Raw genomic sequence first — 18,004 nt, forward strand, 5'->3', positions numbered from 1 at the left:
TCTCCAGATACATGTTAGAGTTCTTACAACTGAAACGAGACTTCATTCTCTGGAGTGAGAGCTCCCCTGTTAAGGGATTTAGAGCAAGGTTTACAGGCACTGGGAAGACTAATTGTCCTCAGGTTGTGAGAATTCAACTCAAACTATCTAAAGATAAAAGAAATTACTGGCTTACATAATGGCAAGTCTAGGGGAGAAGATGGCCTCAGCCCCACTATTCCGAGTCACCGTGACTTCTCTGTTTTCTGCCTTTGCTTATTTAAACTCTTGGCTTTTTTCCTTCGAACCCTTCCACACTGTCTGACACAAGCTATGTCTAAGGGCACATCCTCAGGTCCTCAGATTGGAAGGAGAGTTTCTTAGTTTACAGATAAAATCCCAGATTTCCGACCTTGCTTCTATTTCCTAGCAGTTAACTCCTTCCTCAACAGCAAAACTGGGATGATAATACCTGCCTGGAAAAGCTGTTGTGATTTTTAAAAATATACGTTAGGGATAATACTGTACAGCGTCTGATACACAGTAGGCTCTCAATAAACATTATTCTGCGCGTATACAGCAATGATACGTATATACATGGGGCCGTTGTAGAGGTTCTAAACGAACCGGACCTGGAGGGCCAGTCATGCCCCGGGGCTCAGCCTTCGACCCTCAAGTCTCTCAGGCTTTGGATCAGTGAGGCAGCAGCGCAGCTCTCGAACCCTGGAGTCAAGGAAAAGTTCCGCACCTCAGGGCCGACAGGAAAACAACGAGGGGGACCAAGGGGCGTGCCAAAACCGCCCTATCCCGCATAGAGCGATGCTGCGTAACCGAGCGGGCTGAAAACCCCCCAAACAAGCTGCGGTGAAAAGAAAGCCGCAGCCGCCCTCCTGTGAGCCGAGACTAGAGAACAATGAGTTCAAGCCCTGCACGCGGAGGCTCGTGGTGCCACGCCCGGGGGCGGGCCCAACTCGCGGCCTGACGGGAAACGTAGTGTCTAAAGCTGTGCCAGTGCAGCCCAGTTGCTCGCCGGCCCGGGCTCCGCGCAACTACAAGTCCCAGCAAGCCCCGCGAGGCCTTGATCAGCCGCTTTTCGCCGGGAAGGGAGAGGGGCGAACATGGCTGAAGGCAGCAGCGGCGGCTCAACGTGCGGCGGCGGGGAGGGCGGCAGGCAGAACCCGGTTCCCAGCAGTGGCGGCTGCAACTTCCCAGAGTACGAGCTTCCTGAGTCGAATACGCGCGTTTTCCATGTGGCCGCTTTCGGGGAGTTGTGGCTTGGCCGGCTGCGCGGGGAAGGGGACTTGTCGCTGAAGGAGCCGCCGGCACCGGCGCTGCCCGGGGGCCGAGGGGTTGCAGACTCCGGCCGGGAGGATGAGGCCGTGGCCCGGGATCTGGGCTGCAGCCTGGAAGCGGCAGCCGAGCTGAGGGCGGTGTGCGGGTGAGTGCGGGGCCGAGGGGCTCTTGCGGCTTGGAGTCAACCCGGGTGCAGCCTTGCTCCTGCGCGCCCCTGGGCCTCATCATGGGGGCGGGCCTGTGGTTTACTCCCCGGGGTAGAAGGGCCGCCCTATCAAAGCTTTCCCGGAACAACGGGAGAAGTCCCGTGATGGGATGCACAATTTCTGCTAGTGGGATTGAAGGGACGAGAGAGCCGCATGAAAGATTAATTTTTCTATTCACTAGTTTTTAAAGTGCTTATTAATGTAGGAAAGCAATCAGAGTAACAGCGACGTGTATGTCTTTGACAAGACACTTTGACGACGGAGGAACCTTAGTTTATGATGAGGCTGGAAGGATATTTAACCACAGCAGTGTCAAAACCTTGATTATCTCTGGTCTCTTTTGGGGACCTCCTGGGTATACTGTTATTGAGATATTCCTCAAAGTGATTTATTTTAAATGAAAATATTAAAATAACGATCTATTTCTCCTTTTAACAGTATTGGCCGCCTTCAACCAGGCATATATCCCTTTCTTTATAGAACATTGGCACAGAATTCGCCTTTAATTCTGGTTATCTGATTGCTTAATTATTCAGTGATGTATTTAGGACACAACTCCTGCTTGCTAAGGACAGGATGCAGTGATTACTTTGTTTGTTTTTGTTTTAGTCTTGATAAACTGAAGTGCCTTGAGGAAGGGGAGGATCCAGAAGTCATCCCAGAAAATACTGACCTAGTGACTTTGGGGTATGGAGGACTTTGCTTTTGTTACTTATTTAAATATTTTTTTCAACATTATATTATTCGAAAGTTGAGAGTATGGTATTGTTATCCCACCTCCTAAATTCAACCATTGTTGACATGTGGCCGTATTGGCTTTAGCTGTCTGTGTTTGAGATCCCTCGTGTGTGTCTTTTTCTATGGCTGAACTATTCAGTAAGTTGCAGACATCATGATAATTTACCGCTAAGTACATCAGTGTATAGCTTCTAAAAGTATGATCCTACTACTTAATCAGAGTGGTATTATTATACCTAAGAAAATTAACAGTAACAGCATTATCTCTAATATCCAGTCCATATTCAAATTTGTGTTTATTTTTAAGTGTTTACAAAGGTACAGTTAATCTGCTTAGATTTTGGGGTGGCAAGCTAAATACTCTGATAGTGTGGTAAAGGACTCATTTTTGAAAATTTTCTGTCAGATCCATACTTTTGTAAAATAGGATAAAAATGAATTACTAGAAAAATGAAATTAAAAGACAAACATAATAAAACTCCAAGTTTTTTATCATTAAATTCAACAGTAATATTACTGTCACATAGGTGTGAACATTTCTAAATGCTTACTCTCATTGTCTGTACTGATTGGATAACAAATAGCTCATAGATCAATTCCGGTCTGCCAACCACATTTTGAGAAAGGCTGCTCTATGGTAATACTATTATAGAGAAACTGCATGTAATAGTGAAATTTGTAATTTCCAGTTTGTAGCCCATTTACTTTACACCATCTCAGCTATGTTGTCATACTTTATCCTACCCTTTCTATTTAGGCAGGTGTTTCGACCCTACCTTGTTGTTGGCTTATTTTTGTAATTGCCGAATCTGTTTCTCTTATCCCTGTTGCTAACGCTTACATTAACAACACTTGGAGCACTATAAAAGGTTCCTGTCTTTCCTAGGTCCTGTGTTTTCTCCTGACTTATCCATCCTGCTATCACCTAAGCATGCTTATTTGCTGAGAAATCGTCAATGGCTCAACTTCTCCTCTATGGGCAAATTTCAGATTTTTTTACTTAGACATTTGAAACCTTCCACATAGCCCAGATCTGCCTTTCTTGACTTGTTTTCAACCATTTTCTCTTTCAGTGCCTCAGGATGCACATGGCCCCTCTCCCAACTGAACCCTAACCTAACCAGTCTTTGAGTCCCTAACATTCATTTCCACATCTCTACAACCCATCTATCTCCCTTTGGAAATAGATACACTTGTAATGTCTAGAATTCTTCTAACACTTCTAAAGTCTTTGAAGGTTCATTGAGAGTCCAAGCTCCTTCATCTGTGAATTGCGCTTAAGCCTGTCGGACTGCTTTACTCCATTTGGTACCCTTTAACTATTGTTGATAGATTATTTGGATTTTTTTCTAAAATGCACATCTGATTGTCTCACTCTCTTACATAAAATCTTTCAATGGTTCTTAGGCATAGTCCTGAGTTCTTAAATGGATCACAAGGTTCTCTATAGGATGGATCTTGCTGGTCTTTTCGGCCCTACATCACTGCAGTGCTCCAGCCATGTTACACTGTTTTTCAGTTCCTAGAATGTGCTCTCTCATCCTAGGCCTTTGCCTAGAACACTCACACTTCCTTATCCCCCGGTCTGGCTGACTTCTACTCATCTTTCAAGTTTTAGCTGAAGGACTAAGAACTCCATCTAGCTCCCCTTTTATGCTCGTGTAGCCGGCGATACTTCTCTAATTGAAATACTCTTCACACTTATACTGTACTTATTTAATTTTCTGTTTTCTAGCTAGACTTAAAAGTTCCATAAGCTGTGTCTATCACACCCACTGCCATGTCCCTCATTCCTAGAATTTTGGCATATAATAATAGGGAGTCAGTAGATACTTGTAGATGAGTGGAATAAATGAAACTTGCATAAACCTAAGGAAGCGATTTTTTTAGAGATTGGCTAAAAGAAGAAAGTTGATATTTATAAAGCAGACTTTTTTTTTCTATAGTTAATTACATGCTAATTGGCTTATAATGATGTTATTGAGCTATGTGAAATAGTAATTTTCAGACTGCTTTACACAGTGCTTCCCCTGGCTATTTTCTGTTACTAGATCAACTGGATCTCCTTGGTTGTCTTCTAGTCCCTTCCATAGGAAATGTGAGTAGAATTATATGTATAATCTAATGTAAAAGGAGTTAGTGCAGCATTCCTTAGCTGGGATTATTTTGATGTACTTTAAAACTATTATATTTAAAATAAGACTAATCTTAATCTTAACAGTACCACAAGTGAATTAGGCTTGTGCCAAAAGCCAAAAATCTGTATCTCTCTGCTTTCTCTTTCACTAAACCTTCCTTTCTTTTCCCTACCAATAACTTAAAAATGTAAAGTAAAAACAAAACCTAAGTACATGACCCCTTTATTGTGGCATAAAATACATTTCTAGCACTTCTTTTCTCCAAAGGTTAAGCAACATTGTTTTTAGTACAATAGCTTGTAGATAGAATATTTAAGAGTATAATCTAAGAAAAATTTCCAGAATGGGGAAGAAAACCTGAACAAATTAAAAGGGCTCACCAGTTACCTGGGAAAATTAACTCAGAATTATCAACTCTGAGATGTATCCTAGTAAAACAATTATATTTCAGAGAGAAAATGGGTAACAAGGGGCATTAAAAAATATATAAATGCAAAGGTAACCACTGGAACAAAAATGCAAATACCAAACCTCCCTCTGCAATTTCTAAAAAATAGACAAGCAGAAAGACATGTCTCATAATGAAAAAAACAGCTAATATAACAAAATACACACAATTAGAAAATGTAATAGAATTGAGGCCAAAGGCATCAGTTTTTCTGCAGTCTCATAAAAGGGTTTAGATTAGGCTCACAAAACGAAAACCTTGCAGAGACAACAGACACATCTAAAATAAAGTAATTCAGAGAGGTTAAAAATAAATGGTGGGACAAAAGTATACCAGATAAATGGAAAGAAAAATTGAGCAGCTGTAATGGTCCTGATAACAGACTAATAAAATTCAAGTCCCCAAACATTAAATATGACAAAGGACACATTTTAGTGCTAAAGGCCACAAACCACAGTTAAGATAGAATACTTATATATACCCCAAAGAATATAGCAGCCAACTTTATAAAACAAAACTATAGGGGATCCAAGGAAACATAGCTAGAAACATACTAACAATAGGGCACTTTAATATACCAATCTCAGCACAAGACAGATCAACTGGCTAAAAAAAGTGAGGAGTTAAGAGCTCTAAACAACATAATCAGTAGGATATGTCTTATGGAGATACATATATATACATAAAATTTATAACCCTGTGTTAGAGACTGTGTGGCACATTCACAAAAGTTGGTTATAAGGTCACAGAGGAAACATCATAACATCCATTGAGTAGAGATAAAACAAACAGCACTCTCTGATCACAACATAATAAAACTAGAATTTACTAACAAAAACAAAAATCAGGCCATTCTAACATGGAACTGTTCTAACAGGCCTACTGTTACAACATGGTAGAATATATATACCTTAGTTGTAAAGCTAGTATCTTATTTAATAGGGAAGCAGTACATATATTTCTGCTAAGATCTGGAATAAGCAAGCATGCCTAGTATCTCACTGCTTTGCAGCATTGTATTACAGGATTAGCCATGCAGTTTGACAAGAGGAATCAATTAGAAGCATAAGGGTAGATAAAGAAGAAAAACTAGCTCTATTTGTGAATGATTTAATGGTATTATCTGGAAAAGAAATCAATGCTAAAACAGACAAAAACCAAAAAAGAATTTAGTGTAAGAGCAGGATACAAAATTGATAAATAAAAAAATGGCCTTCGTAGATACAAACAGTAAACAATTAGAGGACATAATGGAGGAAAATCCCATTTACAATAGTCAAAAAGGTTAAATACTTAAGAATAAATTTAACAAGAAATGTGTAAAACTGAGGTAAGGGAAAATTTTAAACCCTCCTGAAAGACTCAGAAAAGATCTTGAAAACATTGAAAGATATCCTGTGTTCTTGAATAGGAATACTAAGCATTATAATGTTGTTAGTTCTTTCTAAGTTAATTTACAGATTAAGTGCAATCCCAATAAAAATGCTAAAAGTATTGGTTATTTTATGGAGTTAGACAGTTGATAATAAAGTTCATATGGAATATATTCAAGAGTAACTAGGGGGCTTCCCTGGTTGCGAAGTGGTTGAGTGTCCGCCTGCCGATGCAGGGGACACGGGTTCGTGCCCCGGTCCGGGAAGATCCCACATGCCGCGGTGTGGCTAGGCCCGTAAGCCATGGCCGCTGAGCCTGCGCGTCCGGAGCCTGTGCTCCGCAACGGGAGAGGCCACAACGGTGAGAGGCCCGCATACCAAAAAAAAAAAAAAAAAAAAAGTAACTAGGAAAAAACTGGGTGAGGAGGAGAAAATTGTGAGTGCCTGGTAATTTTACCATATATTAAAATATACTACAAAGCCTTTATAATTAAAACAGTGGGTACTAGCTCATGAATAGACAGATAGACCAGTGGAATAGAAGAGAAAGTCCAGTTAGATTCAAATGCATATGGAAATTTAGTATGACGCTATACACAAGAATAAACTCCAGAGGGAGTGGGATCAAAATGCAGAAAATGAAACATACCTACCTTGGTGTAGTGAAAGGCTTTCTAACTGATTTAAATCCAGAGGTAATAAAAGGAAAAGATTGATAAAATGGACTACATATAAAAATTTAAAATTTTGCATGACAAAAAACACCATAAACAAAGTCAAAAGACAGCTGCCAGACTTGGAGAAAATATAACATATACACAAAGAGCCGGTAACCCAAATATATAATACCTTAAAAGTTGAGGGACAAAGACCAAAAACCCAAAGGGAAAATGGGGAAAAGATATGAACCAATAACTCACACACAAAAGAGATATAAAAATGACTCACAAACATGAAGAAATGTTCATGCAGATTCATTATTAGAGAAATGCAAGTTAAAGTGACAGATACCTTTTTTCTCCTATCAGACTGGCACAAATTTTAAAATATACATTCTTTTGATGAGTCTGAGGGAAGCAGGCATTTTCAGACATTCCTGATGGAAACGTAAATTGATAGCAGCCCTCCTCTAGGGAAATTTGGTAATGCCCAACACAAAATTACATAGGCACTTAGCAGTCCCACTTCTAGCAATCTCTACTGAAGATATACCTCCAACAATATGAAAATTTATTATGCATAAGGTTATTCGTTGCAGCATTGTTTGTAATAGCAAATATTTGAAATATCCTAAATATACATACATAGGAGAGTGTTGAAGAAATTATAGGACATCCACACAGTGCAGTATTGTGTAGCTGTGCTCAAGGATAAGGAAGGATGAACCAATAGATTTCTAGGAAATACTGTTACGTGACAAAAGCAAAGCCCAGAAGCATACGTTAACCCTGCTTGTAAAAACGAAGTTTCATTGGGTATCGGTTTATTGGTTCTCATCTAAAAGTGTACCCTTTTTGCCTGCTCTGTAAAAATGAGTCTCAGCTCTTTAAATATTTTTCCTTTCCCAACTGGCACAGTATTAAGCTTTGTCAGTAAAGGGCACAGGAGAGACTTTGCATGAGGAAGGAGTTCTGCTTCTTGGTGCCATGTGCTGGCTCAGCAGGGTCCTGCAGCACACACAGCTTCCCCAGCATCCAGCTCCCGCAGTACCCGGCAGTCAGTAGCACAGAGCTTTCCCTGCTGCTCCACTCCCCTTGAAACCTCCCTGGAAAAACTTTTCCTGTCACCCTTGAGGGCAGATTTCCGGCAGGTTCCACTGATGCACCCTAGCAACTTCTCTGCCATTCAGCAAGTCACAGCCATTCCCTCTCCAATAAGGTCTGGCTCTCAGTCCTGGGGGAAGAAAAGGGAGCCTTCCTTGGGTATTCTTTCTTAGCGCAAGGGGTAGGGTTCCTTGTATGCTACTCCTTTGTTCTCTAGCGTTCTCTACTTCTTACTTGCCAGTCTCTCATTACTCCAGTCCTCTGTTAAAAGTTAATAATTCTTTAGATTAAACTTTGTTCAAATTACTGTTTAGTTTTTTTCTCCTAATTGAACTCAGACTGACACAAAAAGGAATATAAGAAAATACATAGGTATTTGTGTATTTGAACAAAAGAAATGGAGAGGGTAAACCAGAACTGTAGAGATTGGTGGCCTGCGGTGGGTGGGTAGGACAGGGGTGGAAAGAAAGGAAATAGGTACAGGTTAGTGGTCGGGACAAAGAGGGAATGATACTTCTCTGAATATGTATACCTTTTATAACTCTTACAATCATGGTAGTGTTTCATGTATCTTTTACACAACCCAAAAGTAATCAGACAATTAAAACCAGCCAAGATGTAGGGGGAGACCCAAAATAGAATGTGAAACTAACAAATGAGTCTAATTGTGTTACAAATGAATAGCATCACAACACTGAAGAGAATTAGTAAGAAAGATCTAATCTGATTCTGTATAAAAGTGTACTTGGATTCAGTGTTGTAAGGCTGAAGACAAAAAGAACTATTAATTTTTAGTGTTTTTCACAGGGGTGTAGGTTAGCAATTCTGAAACCATGTTTTTTAAAGAACTGAATGTGTAAGTGAATAGATTATAGATAAAGGGAGCTGGGTTTCTTGTGGAGAAAAGTTATAAACAAGGAAAGGCTGAAGGCTAAAATGAATCCTGATTTTAGTTTGGGATTAGAAGTATTAGTATAAACTCAATGGCTTTAAAAATATATAACAGAGTATTGGGTTAAATAAACTACATTATTGAAGTTAAAAAATATATAAACAGAAAAATACAGAAACACAGATATTTGTACATGTGTGGTTTAGTATATATATGTATGTTTCGTACCTCTCTCTGCTGAGAGTCCTGGAAGCAGTGACTGCAGTAACAATGAGAACACCTCATGCTCAGGTACAGGTGTCTAAACCTCTCTCCAGTGAAGGAACTAGGGCTCCTAGAAGTGGTTGATTCCAGGGCTGAGACACGAAAATACAGGGTGAGCCTTGAGCATCTTCTGTGGTGCCAGAAAGCAAGGAAATACTTAACAAGAAAAAAAAAAAAAGATGGCTTGTTGAAAGAACAGAGCCAAATTGAAGGAGATCCTAGTGGCCAAAACTAGAATAATTTGAGCAACAGAATAACAGTAGTATTAGATTTTAACCTATAGAATAAAGTAAATATTTATGAGTTCATACTAAAAATATAAATAACCAAATAACTAAATAGGAAGAAAGAGGCAGGTCTTCCTCATAATACCAATGAATAAATGTTAAAGGAGGAAAATAGAGAATCACTGTTAGGTATAAACCACAGTAATAAGTGTTGTAGACAAAATCTACTGGTGAGTGCTAAAATTCCTGGATGAAAGTTTGAGGAGAAACAAGATTTGCATAGTCTCAAAGTATCTCCCCGCAAACACTTATCAGGGACAAAGGAAAAGAAAATATCTTTCTAGTGTAGGAACCTGGCAGACAGGAGCTTAACCAAGGTAAATATCTACAGGAATAAGACATACTAATATTAACATTATGAACGTCAGGATGATACAGTGAGAAGGAAAACATTCTTGTATTCTTGTTAAAAGTTTATAAGCTTACTCCAATTATGAGGCAACAGCAATTAAACCCAAATTGAAGGACTTTCTATAAAAACACTGATTAGGGCTCTTTGAAAGTGTCAAGGTCATGAAAGACAGAGACGGAGGAACTGTAGAAGACTGGAGGGGAAAGGAGAAATAAGAAATGCAATGTGGTGTCTGAATAGGATCCTGGGACAAAAAAGGCAGTAAAGTTAAAAATTTGTGAAATTCAAAAAAGTTCTTTAGTTAATAATACTGTATTAATGTTAATTTCCTGGTCTTGATAATTATTCTATGAACATGTAAGATGTTAACAGGGAAAGCCAGGTAAGAGATATAAGGGAATTCTTTGTACTATTTTTGCAGCCTTTCTTCAAGTCTAAAATTAGTTCAGAATAAAAAGCTAAATATTAAAGATATTTTTGAAGCCCCAGTAAAGAATGTTGAAGTTTGATTTTTCTTGTTACAGGGTTAGAAAGAGACTTCTGGAACACCGGGAAGAAACCATAACGATAGACCGGGTCTGCAGACAAGAAACATTTGCTTATGAGATGGTAAAAAGTCTTATCTTTTCCACCTCTTCCCATGAAACAAACTCTCATTGATGTTAGTGATGACTGTATGGGGGCTTTATATTGGATGTGCTTAGTTGGAAACAAATTAGAGAAACTTCACTGGGACTGGGAACTAGTAGGAGAAAAAGACCGATAAAATTCAAGTGATGGGGAATTCCCTGGCAGTCCAATGGTTAGGACTCCACTTTCACTGCCAAGGGCGCAGAATCGATCCCTGGTCAGGGAACTAAGATCTTGCAAGCCATGCAGTGCAGCCAAAAAAAAAAACAAAAAAAATTCAAGTGATGGCACATTTTCCTGTCAGATCTTGGCCTTTATTTTTGCTTTTACTTTGGTCTTGCCCTCTGTATTAGGCTAATTTCATGCCTTTCACCACCCTCTTTCTGATATTTTTGTTCTGCTCCTGATTTTGGTTTAACTATATTCTTTTCTAATCCATTATTTCTTAGCTAAAACCCTCAGAATAATTTAAGATGGTGAATAATGAGGAATTAAGTGTTAGTAGACATGATAGGTTCATTCAGTACATGTTCTTGACAACTTATTACGAGCCAAATGCTGTTTTAGGCACTTAATAGTGCAGAAGGGCACCTGTTTTCTCTCACACTCCTTTTTATAATCGTGGTAAATTTTACATAACATAAAATTTAACATTTTAACCATTTTAAATGTTCATTTAAGTGGCATTAAGTACATTCACAATGCTGTGTAAGCATCACCACTATTTTCTGAACTTTTTCATCATCCCAAATAGAAATTCTATACCCATTAACACCAACTCCCCATTCTCCCTTCCCCCAGCCCCTGGTAACCTCTGTTCTACTTTCCATTTCTGTGGATTTGCCTATTATAAATATTTCATATAAGTAGAATCATGCAGTATATGTTCTTTTGTATCTGGCCTATTTTACTTACTATAATGTTTTAATGGTTCCTCCATGCTGTAGCATGCATGAGAACTTCATTCCTTTTCATGGCTGAGTAATATTCCATTGTATGGATATACCACATTTTGTTTATTCATTCATCTGTTGTTGGACATTTGGGTAATTGCTGCCTTTTGGCTATCGTAAATAATGCTATAATGAACATTAGTGTTCAAGTATCTGTTTGAGTCCATTTTAAGCTCTTTTCAGTATATACCAAGGAGTGGAATTGCTTGGTCATATGGTAATTCTAGCTTTAACATTTTGAGGAACTACGAAACTGTTTTCCACAGGGGTTGAATTATTTTATATTCCCACCAGCAATGCAGGAGTGTTTCAGTTTCTCCACATTCTTGTCAACATTTGTTATTTTCTAGGCTTTGATAATAGCCATCTTAATGGGTGTGAAGTGGTATTCATTATGGTTTTGATTTGCATTTTCCTAATGATTATTGATGTTGGACATCTTTTCATGTGCTTTTTGGCCATTCGTATATTTTCTTTGGAGAAAGTTCTATTAAAGTCCTTTGAGTCCTTTGCCAGTATTTAAATTGGCTTGTCTCTTTGTTTTTGAGTTGTGAGTTCTTTGTATGTTCTGGATACTAGATGCTTACCATATATATAACTTTAAAATATTTTCTTCCATTTTGTGGATTGTCTTTTTACTGTCTTGATAGAGTCCTTTGATATACAAAAGTTTTAAAATTTGATAAAATACAATTTATCTGTTTTTTTTCTTCCATTATTTGTGCTTTTGGTGTCATACTTAAGAAACAATCGCCAAATCCAACGTCATGAAGATTTTTTATTTGACCCTGTTTTCTATAAGAGTTTAATAGTTTTAGCTCTTAAGTTGTTGATCCATTTTTAGTTAATTTTTATGTATGGTATAGGGTAAAGGTTCAACTTCATTCTTCTGCATGGGGATATTCAGTTTTCCCAGCACAAAAGACTGTCCTTTCCCTGTTGAGTGGTTTTGGTACCTTTGTTAAAAGTCAGTTGACCAAATAAGGTTTATTTCTGAGTTCTCTATTCTGTTTCATTGGTCTGTATGTCTGTCCATATCCTGGTACCACATTGTTTTGATTACTGTGGCTTTGTGGTCATTTTTGAAATTTGGAAATGTTAGTCTTCCAGTTTTGTTCTTTTTCAAAATTGTTTTCATTATTCATGGTCCGTTGAAATTCCATACGAATTTTAGGATGAGTTTTTCTATTTCTGTAATAAGAACAAAAAAAGCATTGAGATTTTGATAGGGGTTGCATCAAATCTTTATATTGTTTTGGGTAGCATTGTTATCTTAACGATATTGTCTTCCAGTCCATGAACAAAAGATGTTTTCCAGTTTGTTTAGGTTGTCTTTAATTTTCTTTGGCAACATTTTGTAGTTTTTTTGTATGTACAAGTCTTTCATCTCCTTTGTTGCATTGTTTATTAAGTATTTTATTTCTTTCCTTGCTATTTTTTTTTTTTGCGGTATGCGGGCCTCTCACTGTTGTGGCCTCTCCCGTTGCGGAGCACAGGCTCCGGATGCGCAGCCTCAGCAGCCATGGCTCACGGGCCCAGCTGCTCCGCGGCATGTGGGATCTTCCTGGACCAGGCCACGAACCCGTGTCCCCTGCATCGGCAGGTGAACTCTCAACCACTGCGCCACCAGGGAAGCCCTTCCTTGCTATTTTAAATGGAATTGTTTTCTTAATATTCTTCTCAAATTGTTCATTGCTATTGTATAGAAATACAACTGATTATTTTTTTTTTTTTGTGGTACGCGGGCCTCTCACTGTTGTGGCCTCTCCCGTTGCGGAGCACAGGCTCCGGATGCGCAGCCTCAGCAGCCATGGCTCACGGGCCCAGCTGCTCCGCGGCATGTGGGATCTTCCCGGACCAGGGCACGAACCTGTGTCCCCTGCATTGGCAGGCGGACTCTGAACCACTGTGCCACCAGGGAAGCCCAATACAACTGATATTTGTGTTGGTTTTATATCCTGCAACTTTGCTAAATTTATTAGCTCTAACAGGATTTTTGTGTGTATGTGAGTTCTTTAGGATTTTTTACGTCGAAGATCATGCATGTCATCGGCAGAGATAACTTTATTCTTTTCCAATTTGGTTGCTCACTTGACCTGTTTTCCTTCCTTCCTCCATCCCTCCCTCCATCCCTTCCTCTCTCCCTCCCTCCCTTCCTTCCTTCCTTTTCCCTCTAATTTCTCTGGCTAGAATTTCTCTAGTACTTTGTTGAATAGAAGTGGCAGAAGTGTACATCCTTATCAATCTTTAACTATTGAGTATTAGTTTAGCTGTGGGTTTTCCATATATGACATTTATCATATGGAGTAAGTTCCCTTCGATTCCTGTTTTATTTAATGTTTTTATCATTATTTAATGTTTTAAGAAAGGGTATTATTTAATGTTTTAAAAAATTATTTAACATTATTTAATGTTTTAAGAAAGGGTATTGGATTTTGTCAAATGTTTTTTCTGCATCAATTGAGATGATGTGTTTTTTTCATCATTCTATTAGTGTGGTATATTGCATTGATTTGCATTTGTTGAACTACCCTTGCATCCTGAGGATGAATCCCCCTTGGTTGTGATATGTGATCCCTTTTATATGCTGTTGAACTTGTTTTACTAGTATTTTGTTGAGAATTTTTATATTTATACTTATAAGGGATGTTGGCCTGTAGTTTTCTCATAGTCTCTTTGTTTGACTTTGGTATCAGAGTATGCTGATCTCATAGAATGAATTAGGAAGTATTCCCTCCTCTTCAGATTTTTTGGAGGACTTCAGGAAGTATTGATAAATTCACCAGTGAAGCCATCTGGTGCTGGGCTTTTCTTTGTTAGGAGGTTTTTAATTTCTGATTTAACTTTCTTACTTGTTACAGGTCTATTCATATTTTCCCTTTCTTCTTGAGTTAGTTTTGATTATTTCCTTCCTTCTGCTAGCTTTGGGTTTAGTTTTCTTTTTCTGGTTCCTCAGGTTATTGGTTTGAGATTGTTCTTTTCTAATGTAGATGTTTAGAGCTGTAAGTTTCCCTCTTTGTACTCCTTTTGCTGCATCCCGTAAGTTTCTTATGTTGTGTTTTCGTTTTCATTTGTTTCAAAGTATTTTGTAATTTCCCTTGTGATTTCTTTCTTGACCCATTGGTGGTTTAAAAGCATGCTGTTTAATTTCTACATGGAATTTTTCAGTTTTCCTCCTGTTACTGATTTCTAGTTTCATTCCCTTGTGATCAAAAATGATACTCTTTAAAAAAATTTATTTATTTTATTTATTTTTGGCTGCATTGGGTCTTCGTTGCTGCATGTGGGCTTTCTCTAGTTGCGGCAAGCTGGGGCTACTCTTTGTTGTGGTGTGCAGGCTTTTCGTTGTGGTGGCTTCTCGTTGCAGAGCACAGTCTCTAGGCCCTTGGGCTTCAGTAGTTGTGGCACATGGGCTCAGTAGTTGTGGCTCGCAGGCTCTAGGGCTCAGGCTCAGTAGTTGTGGCGCATGGGCTTTGTTGCTCCATGGCATGTGGGATCTTCCTGGACCAGGGCTCAAACCTGTGTCCCCTGCATTGGCAGGTGGATTCTTATCCACTGTGCCACCGGGGAGGTCCCAGGAATGATACTTCTAATGATTTTAATTTTTTAAATTTATTAAGACTTGGTGGTCTATCCTAGAGAATGGTCCCTGTGCCCCTGAAAAGAATGTATATTCTGCTATTGTTGGAAGAGTGTTCTATATATGTCTGTTAGTTCTAACTGGATTCTAGTGTTGTTCAAGTCTTCTGTCTCCTTATTAATTTTCCATATGAATGTTCTACTTATTGCTGAGAGTGAGGTATTGAAATCTCCAAGTATTATTGTAGAAACCATCTGTTTTCCCTTCAGTTCTGTCAGTTTTCCTTTATATCTTGTGAAGTTCTACTGTTAGCTGCGTATGTTTATAAATATTTTATCTTGCTGGATTGTATCTTTTATCAATATATAATGCCCTTCTTTGTCTCTTATAACCTTTCTTTGACTTAAAGTCTATTCTGCCTGACAGTAATATAGCCCCCTCAGCTTTCTTTCAGTTAATATTTGTATGGAATATCTTTTTCCATCTTTTACTTTCAGTCTCTTTGTGTCTTCATATCTAAAGTGAGTCTGTTGTAGAGAGTGCATAGATGGATCTAGTTTTATCCAACCTGCCAATCTTCTGCCTTTTTTTTTTTTACATCTTTATTGGAGTATAATTGGTTTACAGTGGTGTGTTAGTTTCTGCTTTATAACAAAGTGAATCAGTTATAGATATACATATGTTCCCAGATCTCTTCCCTCTTTTGTCTCCCTCCCTCCCACCCCTCTAGGTGGTCACAGAGCACCGAGCTGATCTCCCTGTGCTATGTGGCTGCTTCCCACTAGCTATTTATTTTACGTTTGGTAGTGTATATATGTCCATGCCACTCTCTCGCTTTGTACCTGCACGTTCGTAGTTCCCGTTGTGTAGGCTTCCTGGTTGAGGGGACTAGTGCGTGTGTTCTGGTGGATGAGGCTGGATCTTGTCTTTCTGGTGGGCAGGTCATTAAAATAATAATTATTAAGAAAAAAAATTTTTTTAAGGAAATAAACAAAAACGGACAGATAGAACCCTAGGACAAATGGTGGAAGCAAAGCTATACAGACAAAATCTCACACAGAAGCATACACATACACACAAAAAGAGGAAATGGCGGGCTGCGGAGGCTCCCAGGAGGGGAGGTGTGGAGAGTGACCTGTACTCACACACAGGCTTCTTGGTGGCGGCAGCAGCAGCCTTAGCGTCTCATGCCCGTCTCTGGGGTCTGCACTTTTAGTTGCGGCTCGCGCCCGTCTCTGGAGCTCCTTTAAGCAGCGCTCTTAATCCCCTCTCCTCGCACACCAGGAAACAAAGAGGGAAGAAAAAGTCACTTGCCTCTTCGGCAGTCCAGACTTTTCCCTGGGCTCCCTGCCAGCTAGCCATGGTGCAGTAACCCCCGGCAGGCTGTGTTCATGCCGCCAACCCCAGTCCTCTCCCTGCGCTCCAACCAAAGCCCGAGCCTCAGCCCCCAGCCCTGGCCGCCCCGGCGGGTGAGCAGACAGGCCTCGGGCTGGTGAGTGCCGGTCGGCACCGATCCTCTGTGCGGGAATCTCTCCCCTTTGCCCTCCGTACCCCTGTTGCTGTGCTCTCCTCCGTGGCTCCGAAGCTCCCTCCCTCCGCCACCCACAGTCTCCGCCCGCGAAGGGGCTTCCTAGTGTGTGGAAACTTTTCCTCCTTCACAGCTCCCTCCCACTGGAGCAGGTCCTGTCTCTATCCTTTTGTCTCTGTTCTTTTTTCTTTTGCCCTACCCAGGTACATGGGGACTTTCTTGCCTTTTGGGAGGTCTGAGGTCTTCTGCCTGCGTTCAGTAGGTGTTCTGTAGGAGTTGTTCCATGTGTAGATGTATTTCTGGTGTATCTGTGGGGAGGAAGGTGATGTCTGCGTCTTACTCTTCCGCCATCTTCCCTGATCTCTTCTGCCTTTTTAATAGGAGAGTTTAGTCCATTTACATTTAGAGTAGTTACTGATGAGGATTTACCTCTGCTATTTAGCTATTTGTATGTCATATATGGTTTTTGTTCTTCAGTTCTTCCATTACTTCCATTCAGTTTGTATTTAACTGAATTTTTGTGGTGTGTCCTTTTGATTCCGTTCTGTTTCCTTCTGTATGTGTTCTTATTTTCTTAGTGGTTACCTTGCAGATTAAAATTAACATCTTATAGAACAACCTAGTTTTAGTAATACTTTGTCAGTAGTGTGTGTGCATATATATATATATATCTTCCCTTTATATTGTGATTGTCACAGATAACATCTTTATATATTTTGTGTCTGTTAACATAATTTATAAATGTTGTTTTAGGCATTTGCTTTTGAAATCACGTAGGGAAAAAAATAAGTTACAAACCAAAAGTACAGTACTTCTGACTTTTATATTTACTTATGTTTTTACCTTTACCGGTGTTCCTTATTTCTTATAGATTCAAGTTACTGTCTAGTGTCTTCATCACAGGCTGAAGAATTCTCTTTAACATTTCTTATAGGGCAGGTCTACTGGTAATGAACTCCCTTTGCTTTTGTTTATCTGAAAATGGCTTAGTTTCTTCTTCGTTCCTGAAGGCTAGTTTTGCAGGGTGTAGAATTCTTGGTTGACTGTTTTGTTTTTTTTTACAACTTAAAATATATCGTTGCACTGCATTATCATCTACATGGTTACTGGTGAGAAACCATCTTTTTTAAAACAATGTTTGTTTGTTTATTTATTTATTATTGGCTGTGCCGGGTCTTAGTTGCGACATGCAGACACTTAGTTGCTACATGCGGACTCTTAGTTGCGACATGTGGATCCTTAGTTGCGGCATGTGGACTTCTTAGTTGTGGCATGTGGACTTTTTAGTTGTGGCATCCCTGTGGGATCTAGTTCCCTGACCAGGGATCCAACCTGGGCCCCCTGCATTGGGAGCCTGGAGTCTTACCTACTGGACCACCGGGGAAGTCCTGAGAAATCATCTTTAATCTTATTGAGGAACCTGATTTCCCTTAGTTCTTTTGTTTATGGTTTCCTTTAGCTAATTGAGTGTGTTTAAGACAGCTGATTTAACATCTTAGACTAGTAATTTCAGTGCTTGGGCTTCCTCAATGATAGTTTCTGTCAAATTCATTTTTTTCTTGTGAATGGGCAATATTTTC

At 39.4% G+C, this 18,004-nt stretch overlaps 1 protein-coding gene across 1 annotated transcript in view; it reads left to right on the forward strand.

Moving 5' to 3' along the window:
* Positions 1-1,093: 1,093 nt before the first annotated feature.
* SNAPC3 (small nuclear RNA activating complex polypeptide 3) overlaps positions 1,094-18,004 on the forward strand; it is a 37,341-nt gene continuing 20,430 nt past the window's right edge. The window contains exons 1-3 of the mRNA XM_024760466.1: positions 1,094-1,417; positions 2,088-2,165; positions 10,258-10,342. Coding sequence (XP_024616234.1) covers positions 1,098-1,417; positions 2,088-2,165; positions 10,258-10,342 — 483 coding nt within the window. The 5' untranslated portion in view covers positions 1,094-1,097. The remainder of the gene's footprint in view (positions 1,418-2,087; positions 2,166-10,257; positions 10,343-18,004) is intronic.

This window comes from Neophocaena asiaeorientalis, unplaced genomic scaffold (genome assembly GCF_003031525.2).
Source record: "Neophocaena asiaeorientalis asiaeorientalis breed wild unplaced genomic scaffold, Neophocaena_asiaeorientalis_V1.1 scaffold174, whole genome shotgun sequence".
NCBI lineage: Eukaryota > Metazoa > Chordata > Mammalia > Artiodactyla > Phocoenidae > Neophocaena > Neophocaena asiaeorientalis.